General features: G+C 48.0%; 2 protein-coding genes across 2 annotated transcripts in view; both read right to left on the bottom strand.

The window, feature by feature from the left end:
* Positions 1-8,603, bottom strand: part of ptprsa (protein tyrosine phosphatase receptor type Sa) — a 170,607-nt gene extending 162,004 nt beyond the window's left edge. The window contains exon 1 of the mRNA XM_030372990.1: positions 8,137-8,603. The gene's annotated coding sequence lies outside the window, so the exon portion shown is untranslated. The remainder of the gene's footprint in view (positions 1-8,136) is intronic.
* On the bottom strand, positions 2,123-15,308 carry LOC115555859 (putative uncharacterized protein DDB_G0271982; the record flags this gene model as incomplete). The annotated part of the gene is made up of 2 exons (XM_030372906.1): positions 2,123-7,014; positions 15,231-15,308. Coding segments are annotated over 2 exons (204 nt in total), but the record flags the coding sequence as incomplete, so codon positions are not given.
* Positions 15,309-15,697: the final 389 nt, after the last annotated feature.

Here is a 15,697-nt window from a genome sequence, read left to right as displayed (position 1 = left end):
AGCTTGATCGTGGCGTGTGCGTGCGATAGCGGTAACCCGTAGCGACGGCGGCGGGCGTGGAGTCTGGGGCTGCTGCCCTCCCTCCCTGGCGTCGCTGCTAATCTGCCCCAGATGAGGCCCCCGGATCCTGTCTGATTGCCAGGTTGTCGCTCCCTCCCCAAGGTAGTGCCGCTCGTCTAATCTGGATTATCTGCCCCGACGGCGATAATTCATTTCATTTCATTATTCCTCTTCCTCCAATCCCCCGCACGTCCCCCTACCCCCGCCACCACCACCACCACCACCCAGTTTACACCCAAAACCCCCACCTTCCTCACCCCTAGCCACCCGGTTCTCACCCACAATCCCCTTCTCCCCAATTACCCCGTCGCCATGGAGAACTACAGAGTACCAAATCCGCCAAAGAGGGGAAGGCGAGGGAGGGAGGGAGGGAGGGAGGGAGGGGAGGGGAGTGGCAGGGGGGAGAACAACAAGGAAATGAACTTCTCGGAGGCCATTGAATGGCGTGTTTGCAGGTGCCTCTCTCTGTCCGTGCCTAGCGACAGCGAGGTAGCGGTGGAGAAGCCGCAGGGCACTGCTCGTTACCTCCAGGTGTCTTTCCCCGCCAGATCTATACCCGGACAGTTTCAGTAGACACGTTGTCTTAGGAAATTTACATAAAAATGTCGGCCTCTATACATCCGTATTATATGTATATTTATATTCCACTCTGCGGGCTCGGGGATAGAGGGCTTGACTCTTCCCCCGGGCGTGTCTCGAATGACAAGACCTTTCAGCTCCGTGCACGAGAGAAGTTTGTGATGCATGGCAACGCACCTCACACAATACCTCCTGTCTCTGGGGGTCTCTCTGTCTCTCTCTCTCGCTCCGCGTCCCTTTTTGTCAGCACTGCTGGTATGATGTAATTTATGTATTCAGATTCACGCGCAGCAGAGCTGCAGAGTTCAGCTACTTTGAATTATTCTATTTTCTTTCTGTGGTGGGGGGGAGGGGGTGATCATTCCTAAGTACATTGTGATTAAAGTTTCCCCAATGAGGCATGCGGAGGGGAGATCAGGCTGATTAATAATACAAAATAACACAGAAACGTTTTATTACCAACACACAGAAATAATAACGCCAGGGAGACAGAAAAGAGAGGGCAAAAAACTAAAAGAGAGAGGGGGGCGATTGACAGACAAAAAGGAAATGACTATACCAGAGAGGAGGAGGAGGAGGAGGGGTGACCAATGAGAGAGCGAGAGCGTCAGGCGATGATTAACATCTCCCGGTAAGAGAGAAGCCTTCATCATCTGCATACAAAGCCACCAGAGTGGAGGACTGATGATGCGCTGGTGCACTGGGCCCCATTCCCTCCGGAGGACGCCATTTTCCCGCGGTTAAGTGGCCCACATAGCGAGTGGCGCGCCATCTCTCATAAACCGGGACACGTATCCCCAGATGCACTGCGATGAACAATCGTCCTGACAGGCAGGTAGTTACTCCTGCTTAACCCCGGCCAGCACTGACTGATGGGCTGCAACAGCAGGTCCTCCCTCCTCCTCCTCCTCCTCTTCCTCCTCCTCCTCCTCCTCCTCCTCCTCCACCACCTCCTCCTCGCACCCCGCCCCAGCACCTCAACTCCACTCCTCTCTCCCTCCACTTCGGTCCATATCCTTCCCTCTTTTTGTGACTCCCTCTCTCTCTTCTGTCCCTGCAGCCCCCGATTCCCTTCCATGCCCACTGCCACTGCCACACACACACACTGACACTCACACGCACCCAGAGGCCCATGTTTTCATGCTTGCGCGACACACAACCAATTACTAACATCCATCATGCATTTGCCTACTTCTGTTTGGAAACCCCCACCCCTGATCACACACCCACAACAACACTACACCCACCCACCCTCCGCCCCACACACATCCCCCCCCCCCCCCCCCCCCCACCAACAATACCAGATGTCCTGAGGCAAAGCTGGGCTGGTGAGTGGTGGAGGGGGGCGATATCAATGAAAACAGGAGGTAGAGTATGGAGAAGGAGGGGTGTGTGTGTGTGTGTGTGTGTGTGTGTGTGTGTGTGTGTGTGTGTGTGTGTGTGTGTGTGTGTGTGTGTGTGTGTGTGTGTCCGGACCCTCCCCATCCTGCCCTGGGGGGGGGGGGGGGGGGGCTTCTGTCCCCACACAAAGGACCAGAGGATTATAAGCTTTTAGCACATGAACACCCCCGCATCCCTCGCCCCGTTTACTGTGGCTCCACCACGGCCCCTTGCTCTCCATCCAGCTCCCCGTCTCCATGCCCCATCTCCACCACTTCGTCTCCCCCTCGAGGGACGCTTAGCGTTACACACTCACGTCCACAAACATCAGACGGCCTACACTACTCCCCAGCCTCTGCCTCTTTCCTTCTCCCATGCACACACACACACACACTCGCATCGCACGCACACAGATATAAACGAGGGGCTGAACGCCGCACCAAACAGTGCAATGCTGTGACAAAACACACAGATTAAAAGCATGACCAGCCCCCCCCCCCCCCCCCCCTTCCCGTCAAAAGCAACAGCATACTACAATAGCGACTGCATTCTACCACACCAACGGGATACTTCAATACCGTAGCACTACAATAGCAAGCTTCAATATGAAACTGCACACTGCACTGTACTACACACAACATCAACGGCCTTTCAATGCAAACAGCATGCTACAATAGCCTACTAGAATAGCATACTGAAATATCAACAGCATGTGGCCATTGCAAACGCATACTATGGTATCAACAGCATACAACAATTGCATACTTGAATTCCAATGTCATACTTCATACAAAAACGACGGAATACCTCTATAATACCTATATTATAGGTTGCTTTTTAGCGGAAGTTAGTACAGGGAGGGATCTTAGAATTAATTATACTTCCAAAATGCCTGAAAATGACCCCAAGATTAAAAGACCTGGATTTATTTTCCCCATCTTTCGGCAGCAGATGTGACGTATAGTTATTCAATAGCAGGTAATTCGATGAGAAGAGATCATTTCATTACAAGCAACACACCGGGTAGGTCATGCAGCCGTTGACAACCTGTTCCTCTTGACCTTTTACCGTGAATCAACCGTGTTTGTGAGCGGGCCCCCGAAGCCCAGACCCACTAAGGGGTCGGGCCCCCAGGGGCCGGAGCTCCCCCCTGTTCCCTCAGGAGCAGGAGGCGGGCCCGGGGGTTGTCTGGGCCCCGAGGGGACAATTTGAGGATCAATCTAGGCTGGAAAACCAGATGGCAACGACAATTTAAGGGGCTGGACATCAGCTTGTTGCAGTGAGAGGGGGCACTGTAACGAGAGAGAGATAGAGAACCCGTCAAGATAAAAAGATAAAGAGTAAACCGGAATGGAGAGGAAAAGAAAGAGAGAGGGAGGGCAGGTGGCGGAAAGGGAGGACCGCAACGGAGAGTGAGATAGAGAGAGGGAAAACCCTGTCCCTCCCTGTCATCAGACCTGCCACTTAGATTCCTCTTGGCTGATGCAGCTATAAATACAGGTGTGAACGAGAGCATAACCTCTCGGTTCAGTCGCAGGTGGCCGGAGGGGTGCATCCGGCCCCGGCCATTTTGTTTAAAGTAAAAGCGGTGCAGTATGCAGTGTGTTTATGGTGACTCCCCCACCATCACCGCAATGGAAACTGTGACTTCATCCGTTTTTTCTGCTCCATTCTAAATCAACAGGTAGCCCTGTTTGAGCACTTCATCCTCACATTTTCTTCTCCACAGAGGAGAAGTCCGTGAAACATCCAAACAATAAAGAATGCACCGTCCAAACCTCCATCTTGAGGGAAACCGTAATAACAAAAACAAAAAACCGAGCAAATGTTTTGATTCTTCGGAGCGGCGTGTCGGGACCCATTGTGGAGCCAGGTGTGACCGCGGTCCATCACGACCACAATGTGGATATATGTGGAAACAAGAGGCCGGCATTTTAAAGAGGCCGGTCAAAGAGAGAAATAGGAATGGGAGAGACCGACAAACCCCGCCCCCCCCCTCCCCCTGAAATGTTTCCAAGACCAGGCGTTAATTACTTCTCACCATGAAACACCAGTTTAAATAAACCCATCACCGCAGAGGAAAGAGAGGGAGGGCGAGTGCGGAGAACAGGTGCTGGCCTCCATTGAAGTTGTAAAATAGCCTGTGTGTTCATCTCCTCAGCCTTATATGGACTTCAAGTGTATTTTCCGCTGTGGACGCAACAGATTTACTCATGCGGGGGGGTTGGTCTGTACTTGTGTGGAGCCGAGAGGTGATATATAAGGTTGATACAGGTGTTGGTATTGGAGGTGGGAGAGACATTAAAAACATTGAGTCAGGCTGGGCACTCAATCTGGACGGATAGTGAGAAGGGTTAAAACGGGGCAGGTTGATAATCACTGCCCTAAAAGTAATATGTCGTCCGTCCGTCCGTCCCCCCCCACACCTTAAAGCTAGATCATTTATTTGTTTAAGCCGTTATTTATTTTTTATGTCCTAGGTGACATCCCAATAGCAACCAATAAATTAAATGCTCTTACAAAGAAAATATACCAGTGCCTTTCGCAGGCCTGTAATAAGGCCCGGATGGCCTACCTGTCTACCTACTTACCTGGCTACCTACTTACCTGGCTACCTGCGTGCACTCTGCCCATGCACTAATGGCGCAGGACCGCAGTTTTTTCCGAAAATACTAGGAGGAATTATGCTTAAGCTAGCAAGCTAGTCGGGTAATTTGGCTGAGTGGCATTTGACGAAGGGCGATATTTTAGTGGGATATTTTGAAAATCGAGCTTACCCAGGCTGGTTCCCTCAAATGTGCCTACCCTAGCTTTAACTTGGCACCCATTCAATCAACGGGTTATGGACGACTACAGATTCAGCGGCTTCGTTTCTTACCAGGTTCCCTCAGATTGCCTCGGAAAACCCAAGAATACGAGTCATTCCGGAGGGGGGGGTCTTCTTGTTTTCACAGCTAAACTAATTGCGCCCCGTGTCTGTGGAGGAGCACCGATTTAGTGCTCTGAACAAATGAAGATAAATAAACACAATTAGCTGCGTGTGCAACGGCGCCCCCATGTAAAGCACGGCGCCCTCCCATCTCCCTCCGATGCCACTCATCCCCGACAACATCCTCCATTAAAGCCGCCGCCACATCAAGAGCCATGTGACTAATTGCGAGGTACTTGACGTCGAAAAGCTCTAATTTGGCTTTGAATGCAATCAACGGGGCGCCGGGTGAGGGGAAATTAAGCAACCGAGAGAACGCGAAGAGAGTAGAATGTGGGGGTACATTGTTAGAAGATGGTGGGTGTTTTGTCTGGTACTTGTCACTGCAAAGAAACATTTGCTAATGCGTGTACGGTTTCATTCAAGCCACAGGACTAATTCAAGTGTAAATTAGCAGATTATCTTCAGTAAAATTTAATTTGCTATGATCTTAACATAGTTATTGAAGCACTTTCCTTATAGGCCTACACTAAACTGAATGCACTGAGGAATTGTTAATCCTTCATCCACTACCATTGTCCTGACTGGTGTGTGGTCAACCCCGATGTAAAGAAAACTGTCCTATTAATTTACATGTTTTTAAAATAAATCGAATTCCTTGAAGAAGTATTCAATTTCGAGAAAAAAGCCGAAGAGGCTTCAAAGCCACTCACCTGAAACACGCGCCTAGCTCGCTAGCTTTAGCAATGGGGCATTCCTATCCTAGTGGAAGACTCCGGTCCTGCACTGTGAGTCCGAAGGGAATGTAGGCATAGGTAGGAGGGTATGTAGCTAGGTCCACAATCACAAACCGGTAGGCCATTGGAAGGGCTTATTATAGCACTGCGACAGCCAGATTGCAGATTCACTTCTTTATTTGTCACAGCATTTGTTTTATGGCTTGCTGTCAGGGTGTAAACAGAATTACAACAAATATGACAAAGAATGCTTCTAAAAGGAATTGCGCACCTTTAGAGTGGCAGGCATAGGATATTTTTTCCCACAAGAGGGAAATACTGACGTTCCACTCATGTGGTGCATACATGGTGGCACTAATTATATTGAAGGCCTGTCTTGCAAAGAAAGTCTACCCAAATGGTTTGCTCCTTTTTCTTAAATCTTGAGCACATCCGCCATCACTCCACCCCAAACTACAGCGAAACACTGCTTCTTTTTCAGCTTTTGCACATTGATAAGGACCAACATCTTGAGGTAGAGTAGGCAACGATGGCACAATGACACTTTTTGACAGCGTATTTCCACAAGAGGATTTTTTAAAACCAAGAAATTATGATTAGTGCAAGTCGAAATTCACTTGATGACAAGGGCCCCAGAGCTAGAAAAATATATGCGCCAGTAAGCTGACAAGTCCTTCACTCTTTTGAGTACCACAAGAATAGTAAATGAGTTTGAAGGGCTTACCGACACCCGTTTCGTCTCGCAGCTGTCCCCCTCCCCCCTCTCCCCCCTTCCTCCCCCTCCATTTTGCCCCCTTGCAGAAATAGAAAGGCAGTGCCCTGCTGGAATATAAATAAATAAATAAAACACAAATACACCTGAGAAGTAATAATTGCAAAAGAAAATGAATTTTTTGAAAAACCCCTAGGAGGGCACCTCGAACAACCCTGCCATATGAAAAAATGAAAATAAGTTAAATAAAATGATATCCAGGGCACAATTCAATTAGCTTTTTCTTGCAGGTAGGAAAGCAGCCCCGGGGGAGGCATCCAAAGTTTTGCTCAATAAATGTTGAAAGTTTTACGGGCGGTATAATGTTTTCATCACTCCCCTAGCCCCGTATTCATTACCATCGCTTATGTGCTTGTCAGACAGACACCAACACGTTGATCTGTAATTTCACGGGGGGAAAAGGAAAAACCAGCGGCGCCGAGTACATTTAGCTACCTCTCTCTCTCTCTCTCTCTCTCTCTCTCTCTCTCTCTCTCTCTCTCTCTCTCTCTCTCTCTCTCTCTCTCTCTCTCTCTCTCTCTCTCTCTCTCTCTCTCTCTCTCTCTCTCTCTCTCTCTCTCTCTCTCTCTCTCTCTCTCTCTCTCTCTCTCTGGCATGCACCTTGCCTGGGTATGTGACAGTGATCACGGGTGATAAATGGTTCAATTAAAGGTGCATTAAGCCGAGAACAGTCTGTTGGTATGCTAGGTGTCATCTAATTAATCCAAAAGGACAAGGCTCCTTCCCCGCTGACCACCAACGTGCAGATTTCCTCTTATGACAAATGGGTTTTATTTAGAACAGTTAAGCATGTCAAATGAATGAAAATTGGCTACTTTCTATGAACCTTTGCAAACCAATAACTACATCAGATTCAAATCTCTGAAATGCAATGCAAATGCAAATGCAATGCAATTCTAAAACATCCTGCTTTAGGATCACTTCAGGATTGCAGCTCTGGTTGGAAAGACAATTGTAGACAGAAATCTGGTGGTATATGATCTTGAATTGGCCTGATCTATGTGTGAACTAATACAACATAATCACGACTCAATATTCAAAACAAAATCAAATTGGTTTTAGGATGGTTTCTTTTTTTTAGATAAGGCAAAGCAACATCCCAGCCTTGGTTCAATCTAGTCCATGACTGACGTGTAAAGGCTAGTCTATGCCTGGCACACACTCATGGACTTGACTTGAAAGAAGAATCATTTGATCCACTCTGGGGCTGGTTCTGTAATCTGAATGCAACACCTAGACATCGTTTAGCCATATATCACGAAAACATTTATACAATAAACTACCATGATCTACATCAAGTCAGGGGTTTGAAAACCACTCCACTCTTTGTAGCCGAGCATCCACCAGGTTTCCCCGTGATTCCACCAAACAACTCCAGCAAAAGGCAGTAGGAGACTAAAGGATACAATAAAAGGTCTAAAATAGACTTCATATGCACATGATGTATCTGCAGAATAGTAAACCAGGGACATTTCCACGTTAAAGTCGTTTTCCACGCCACCTTGGGATCCACATGAACAAAGACCCCAAGTGTGTCAAAGTAACGGTTCATACCAGCAGAAAGTAGAAACTAGAAACTCCTCAATCCTCCCAGTAAAACTGCGATCGGCTGGCACGTTTACCCACGTTTTCCCCCCATTGAGTAAAGGCACAACTTTGAATAAACAGCCAACACTTACTGTGGTAGCGTGAGAGAAGTCTTTTCAACGCGACCCCCCTCCGTGGAGTCAGTAAGGCGAGTTAAGGGTAACAAACGGGGGGCGATTCTTAAAATCCGTAGCGCGTCCGCGGTGAGAAGTAATCCTCCGAGTAAAAAAAACTTTCCGCATCCGCAGGAGAGCGAGGATAAAATACGAGTATATTCCACCTCGATAACGGGATCGAATCACTCGTTGACGGAGGTGAGCGCTCACAAACGCGTTCCGCTCTCCCCTCCAACAGTCGCGCGTCGCGTCAGTGCGCACAGACGCACAGCCGTAATTCACACGATTACTAAAAACGTGTCCCGTATTTCGTTGCTCCCCTTCCCCCGGTTATCTCCGCGGTTCCAGGTTTAGGTGTGTTTTTCTTCCCAAATCCACCTCTTCGGTTGTACGGACTTGGGGGTGGGGGGAGACTGGAGTTTAAAATACAACCCTGCCCCTTTTCCACAGAGTTGTTCACCGAGAGAGAGAGAGAAAAAACAAAAAAGCACGGACTCTTACTGCCCCCCGGGGACCACGTGACCGCGCCAGTGAATGACATGAGTGAATTGGTAACCAGTACCAGCAGACGAGCTGGGAGCTGGGGAGCTGAGCGTGGTAGTTGCAGAGATGCACGGCTGCAGGAGATGTTTCTGTAGGCTATGTGGTTCGCGCATGGGTTAGAGTTGGAATTAAAAAATCATGCATTTATTCCGTTAATCTATGCTGTCCTGAAAATTAATGTTGTCTCACGGCGTAAATGATATGTAAAGTACATAAGAAGACTATAATCTGTGTGCACGGTCTGAGCCCTCAGCGTCTCGGCATATAACTAAACATTTACTAAATCCATCATAGTCATTCAATAATGTACCATTAAGTAGCAGCGAACATTACAATAAAACACAATAATGGTTTTATTAATACACAATATTGTTTTGGATTACTTCTGAATAATGTTTCCAAAATGTGAAACGGAAAACAGTTGGTTCATTAATGTGGAAAATAACTTCTGCTCTGCCTTGGATCTGATGACCCTGTGCATGGATAAGTAATAAATGATGAACTATAAACTCGAATTAGATTTGCTGAATGTTGCATCAGTACCTCCATTGTTCTTGTGCAAATTAAATGTGATCCTTGATCCTTGACTGTCGGTCAGTCGTAAGCTCAGAGACATCTGGCGCAAAACAAGCGTGGCTCACCCTGCGTTTGGAATCCCCCACTTAATTGGCAGGCAACCAACCGTCGTTTTAAAGACACACATCTATTCTAAATTAATTTGGTTGGTTAGCTCGTTAACTTGGAATCCCCCAACCAAAGCCAAGCCCTGTTAACTATGACTGGTCGTGTCTACTTCAACTAATAGAGCTTGGAATTAGCACTGCCAGGGAAAAGGTTTGATTCCTACTTGGTCCATAAGGCTATGAACGTTGAGGCCTCCTCATGCTGTTGTAAGGAGCAAAAAAAGCCTCCACCAAGTGGCGTATATTCCCATAAATATTACATTTCACGGTCGCCTGTGTACTCATCTCTAACGGATCAAGCTGCTTTTCTACTCATACTTTAAACAAGGGGTTCTGAAAGCGCGAGAAACGTAGCAACACTGCGGATGTGAAAACGCACACAACAAGGCTCCCTCGCGCACCGAGCAGGGCTCGCGCGCAGTGAACTTTTCAAGGTGTGCGAATCATAATGGGTGCAGACGGGGCCTTTAGAAAAAATAAAAACACGAAAGAACAACCCCTGTCTACGCTGTCGAGTGGTAGAACTCCTGTAGCAGCACTTTGCCACCGGTATCGTCTAGTCCCCTGTCCGCCTTTGTTTAGAACTCAATTGGATGTGCATCACACCATAAAACGGAGGTCGCCGGTGAATGCGTAAAGGGGTGGGGGTGTAATCAGTCCCGGTGTTAAATAAAATATGGGTCGTGTGCAGGGAGGTGTAAACAAATTTACTCAAGGACTCGTAGTTAACTAGGCCTGCTCTGTGTTTCTTTGACATCAGCAGTTTAAATAAATAGGAATGGCGGTTGGCAAGCTCTTTTCTATTTTATCATCGTCGTCTCAGTTAATTTACATCTTGTCACCATACCAAATACATTCTGTTTTATTTTTAGCGCCATACGAACGCCACACAACTATACACAAAGAAGGGGTTGCACTGATTCCGATTGCTTATTTATCCATCACGTCATAACCCATCCGTTTGTCTGTTATCAGCTAGTCAGGACTGCTAATGGCAGCTGCAGTGATGCTCACCTGCTCTGAGTAATGTGTTCTCATGGAGCGTTCTCTTTGGGCTTGAGCTTAGCAAGCTGGGAGCTACACGAGTAAGTTAGTGCTTTTTCTTTAAGTAGGACATTGGCATGGGCAACCTTCCCTAGAGTCGATTCAATTATTTACGAACATTTTTCACGAGGGATTCTGTCAACTTTGACTTGGGCAATGGAGTTGTGTCAATTGTGATTTTGTTTGTCCGCCAGTGGTGTTTACCCTGAATGTACCCACTGCCCACTGTTTAATCAGAATAAATCTGGCACTGATGCTAACATGCTACGTTCTCGCTGGCTGGTTCAGGCCTGAGCAGTCGATGCTTGGCGCTTTGGAAGGATGAGACCCAGCACTTACAGGCTGACATGCAGAATCCATAACAGAATAAAGAGATTCATCCGAACTGGAGGCTGGGAAATCTCTCTCTCTCTCTCTCTCTCTCTCTCTCTCTCTCTCTCTCTCTCTCTCTCTCTCTCTCTCTCTCTCTCTCTCTCTCTCTCTCTCTCTCTCTCTCTCTCTCTCTCTCTCTCTCTCTCTCTCTCTCTCTCTCTCTCTCTCTCTCTCCCCCTCATCAGCTCCATGTAAAGCCAGGAAGCGGAAGATGTTCCACAGAGAGTGCAGTTGATGTTTTCTGTACGACGGTCAGCTGTGAAGGAGATCTAAGACATCTAGCTACTGGTGTGTGACCAGGTTCTTCCTGCCTTTGAGTCCTCAAAACGGAGTTACTTGTGTGTATTTGGTGTTGAATACGATTTTTGACTGAAGGAAGATTCGCTTCCTTCAGTCAGTTTTGATTCCGGTCTTTGCTATTCTACTCTTTGACTTTTCCATCCCTCCTGCAGCTCCCCGCCTTTTGACCGGTCCCTGTCCCCGGCTCTGACTCCAGGTGAGGCCGAGACGGAGTCTCACCTGGCTCCCCTGTCACCCGAGGGGCCCGTTCAGACGGGGCACGCCGTCGCTCACCGCGTCCCCGGGGGTGACAGACCACTCACCGTGCTTAGACGGACGACGTCTCGTCGCTCCGCCGAAAATACGCAATTAAAAACACGGCAGCAGCAACCTCCCGGGTCAACTGCCTTCGTTGATCCCCTCCCCCCTCCCCGCTTCCCCCGGTCTAGGTTTTAGTTACCTGGAGCCCCCATCTCCATCCCCCCACCCCCCAACCCTGTAGAATATTAACTCTGCCTGTGATTGAGTGACTGTCAGCTGAGGCTTAAAAACTGTTTCCTGGCATTTCTCAGTTATTCTGGCGGGAAAAGAGACAGAATCCACTCTTTTTTCTACACAGAGCGCACATTATTGACCTAATGTGTATACAAATAAAACATTTTAATATATATATACATATACATATACATGCATACACACATATATATATGTTCTTCTTCTTCTTGGCTCTTTTGTTTTATTCATTTCGATTAAGTAGCCTTTGGCTTAAACTGCTGAGCTGTTAAGTAAACAGGTTTTAAGCTAATATTTAGCCTAATACTTAGCTTCTCTCTAAGGTAGGGAATGGTGCACTGGCATTGACTGGGATACTTAAAGGAGGGTGAGAACACAAGCACACACATAGAGAAACACACACGCATAGACCCACACAAATACACACAAAAACCCTCACACGCACATACCCGCACAGAGCAGGAAGAGAGATAGACTGTCATACAGGCTCTTATCGCTGCAGCGTGATAGAGATCTACAGAGGGCTGGACAGAGATTATGAATTCATTACCTTGATACAGAAGCCAGCACAGCCCTTCACTGGTGAGGGGATGAGCTCAGAGGGAAGATATAGATGGGCCCGTATAGTCATAATCGGAGTGGGATGGGGGGGGGGGGGGGGGGGGATGTCTGTGTTAACATGCCAACACATTGTAGACTGTAGAATGCAGCTGAAAAGATCAGTAGGATCTTTCCGTAGTTACATCAGCCATATACCAATACTGGTAGTATTGGTAAACTACTAGTATTGGTGTATTAGAGTATTGTTCAATATACTATGAGGGTTAGGTGAATGGTTTCTATGCGTTCCCCTCTGAGACACATAGACATGCAGATGAGTTGTTACAGACTGCAGGGTGGAGTCAAAGGTCACACAGGCTAACCCGATGACCTTTTTCGGAATCGACCTTTCCCACGATTCCATGCTGGCCTTTTGCCACATACACTGGGATTATTGTTCTGTATTCAACCCATTAAAAGTCCAAAATATATATAGTTGCGGCCTTGAAATATTAACGTAAACATTATGTACGTATGACCAAAAAAAAAAATCTGTAATTCTATGAATCCTTCTTACATTCTCTGTAGAACATATATAAGATACCTGTCTAAAGCTACCTCTGGCCCTGACCCTAATCAAATACTATGAGTCAACTCTCATTCTCTCCATTTCTCGGTAGTCCTTGAATGCTTAGTTCCCACAAAGGCGGCTGGCCTCAACTGACATACGCAGGCAGGTAGAGGAGTGCATCCAAATCCAAGCCAGTCTCTCATAGCGCACGGAAGGCAGAGAGCGAAAGAGAGACGGTTCCAAGAGGGTGAAGGTGAAAGCAGAGAGAGTGAGGAAGACGAGGCGGAGAGTGAAGGTGCAAACATAAAGAGAGAGAGAGCGAGAGAGAGAGAGAGAGAGAGAGAGAGAGAGAGAGAGAGAGAGAGAGAGAGAGTGAGCGAAGGAGCGGCGTGTTCAGACGGTGGCGCTCTGTGAATGCTAAAGCATAATGGCCGCTTGCTATGCTGTCCATTCCTCAGTGCGCTGCTAGTATCGCATCTCCACGTGCACAATCTTGACAGGTTGTTACCGGGCTCTTAACGAGCTCCATCTTGTCATTGTGTGTGTGTGTGTGTGTGTGTGTGTGTGTGTGTGTGTGTGTGTGTGTGTGTGTGTGTGTGTGTGTGTGTGTGTGTGTGTGTGTGTGTGTGTGTGTGTACGTGATCATACACACACACACACACACGTGTCTTTTCTTTTTTTTCTCTCTCCTAGTTTTCTGTACCATTTTTTTCTTCTGTAACTCCACCACTTTATTACAAATAGTTTATGGGGCTTTGCACACAGGCTAGTGATCGTCTGCCCATGGCATTGGTCTGTGTGTGCGCGCCGCGTTTGTGTTTACATGCGTTTTCGTGTGCCTGCTTGTGCCTGACAGTGGACATAGATCACTGGGTGAAATGTGCACACATGAGTGTGTATGAAGAAGTACATGCCATCGCTACACCGTGTCCTCTCAGGGTCCATGTATTATTGAGTTTGTGTGTCAATGAACACAGCACACTGGCTCTGGCCCAAATACATGCACATAAAAAGGCAAACAGCTTACGATACCCTTGCTTACCATTTACTACTACACAGCCATTTAGCTAACGCTTTTGCCCGAAACGGTACAGCCTTTGCTCAAGGATGCATACAGCTACACCTGGAAAACCCCGGGATCGAACCCGGTCCCTTTTAGCTTGGGGTTGGGCCATGGTGCACCCTTACGCAGCATGATATCCACCACAACCCTATCCTGTGCCTCCTTCTCACTCGGGGAGGACGAGGGCGCCTGCAAGGACCACATGAGGCGCCCCCAGGCCGGTTCTAAATAGCACTACTCGTTCTTGAACAACTCTTTCCCTCCTTTTTTAAGTGATTGTTGATAATTATTGTGAGAAATCATTAACATGATCAGTGTCTTCACATAGATGAGTATCATTAATCAATATTAATAATACATAACTAAAGGCAAACTGAGCAAATTTGTTATTTCAGAAGAGTGTATCAAACTGGGTGCCATTCGTATGACTCATGAGGTAGCTCTCAGGTTCAAAATGGTTGGTGACCCCTGCGATAGAGGATTAAGCTAGTGGGGGTGATGGTGGTGGTGGTGGTGGTGGTGGTGGTGGTGGTGGTGGTGGCTGTCCCCTGCCTCTCCGCCGCCCTGCTGCCTGAAGCGACCACTTCCTCGTTGGGCAGGGCCTCCCGGTAGACTGGCTGCCTCCAGCCCTCCCTCTCCACTGCCGACCGGCTTCCTTATATGGTGCTGGTGGGTCGGCAGCATTGGGGGAGTGGAGAGGGAAGGGGGGGGGGGGGGGGGGTGGTCGGGGGGGCACTCTGTTTACACGTGGGGTCAGGAGGTCATTGCTGCCAGAGCACCACAGAGCAAACACAGACCCTGCCACTTAACCGACGAGAGATGTGGAACATTTGAAATACAAAAGAAAATAGAGAGAAAGGGGTGAAGAAAAGAGAGAATGTGAGCGATTGCCCACCCCCCCCCCCCCCCTCCCCCGAGACTGGAAATAATGGAAATATAGACTAGTACACACACACATAAACAAACGGCAATGTACAGAAACAGAAAAGTAAACACACACGTACACACACAGAAAAAGCAACAAGATTGCATCCACAATCTCTTACTCACAGATAGCGTTACTTGCTCCCAGTGAGAATCATCACAAACAGGTCTTTTTGCCTTTGGTTTGGGGCTGTTTGCCTGGAGGGAATCAATCAATCTCTCTCTCTCTCTCTCTTGCCCGCCCTCACTCTCTCTCTCTCTCTCTCTCTCTCTCTCTCTCTCTCTCTCTCTCTCGCTTGTTCTAACTCTTTCTCTCTTGTTCGTGTTCACTCACTCTCTCTAGTTTGTGTTCTCTCTCTCTCTCTCTCTCTCTCTCTCTCTCTCTCTCTCTCTCTCTCTCTCTCTCTCTCTCTCTCTCTCTCTCTCTCTCTCTCTCTCTCTCGCTCGTGTTCAGTCACTCTCTTTCTTTCTCACTCGTGGTCACTCTCTCTCTCACTCATGTATACTCTCTCTCTTGTTCATGTTCACACTCGCTCTCTCTCTCTCTCTCTCTCTCTCTCTCTCTCTCGCTCTCTCTCGCTCTCTCTCGCTCTCTCTCCTCTCTCTCTCTCTCTCTCTCTCTCTCTCTCTCTCTCTCTCTCTCTCTCTCTCTCTCTCTCTCTCTCTCTCTCTCTCTCTCTCTCTCTCTCTCTCTCTCTCCCCCTCTCTCTCTTATTCTCTCTCTCCCCCTCTCTCTCTTGTTCTCTCTCTCTCGTTCATGTTCACTCTCTCTAGTTCCCACTGCTAACGTTGGCCTCAGCTAGCTAAAGTGCCAGGGGAACATAAACTCTTCCAGCGCCAGTGCTACATTTGCTCTTAGCTGCTTGACTGATCGCCTGCCTGCCTGCCTTCCTTCCCTTGCTTGATGTTTATGCTGTACCCCGGCCCGGGACAGAAAAGATTCGCCCACACAGCACTGTGCTCTCAACCGGTACCTAAGTAGGTCTGGCAAGCCCGAGCCACGGT

Source organism: Gadus morhua, chromosome 12 (assembly GCF_902167405.1).
Source record: "Gadus morhua chromosome 12, gadMor3.0, whole genome shotgun sequence".
In the NCBI taxonomy this organism is placed as follows: domain Eukaryota; kingdom Metazoa; phylum Chordata; class Actinopteri; order Gadiformes; family Gadidae; genus Gadus; species Gadus morhua.
Note: the sequence above shows the minus strand (reverse complement) of the source record. Positions and strands in the feature narration are given on the sequence as shown.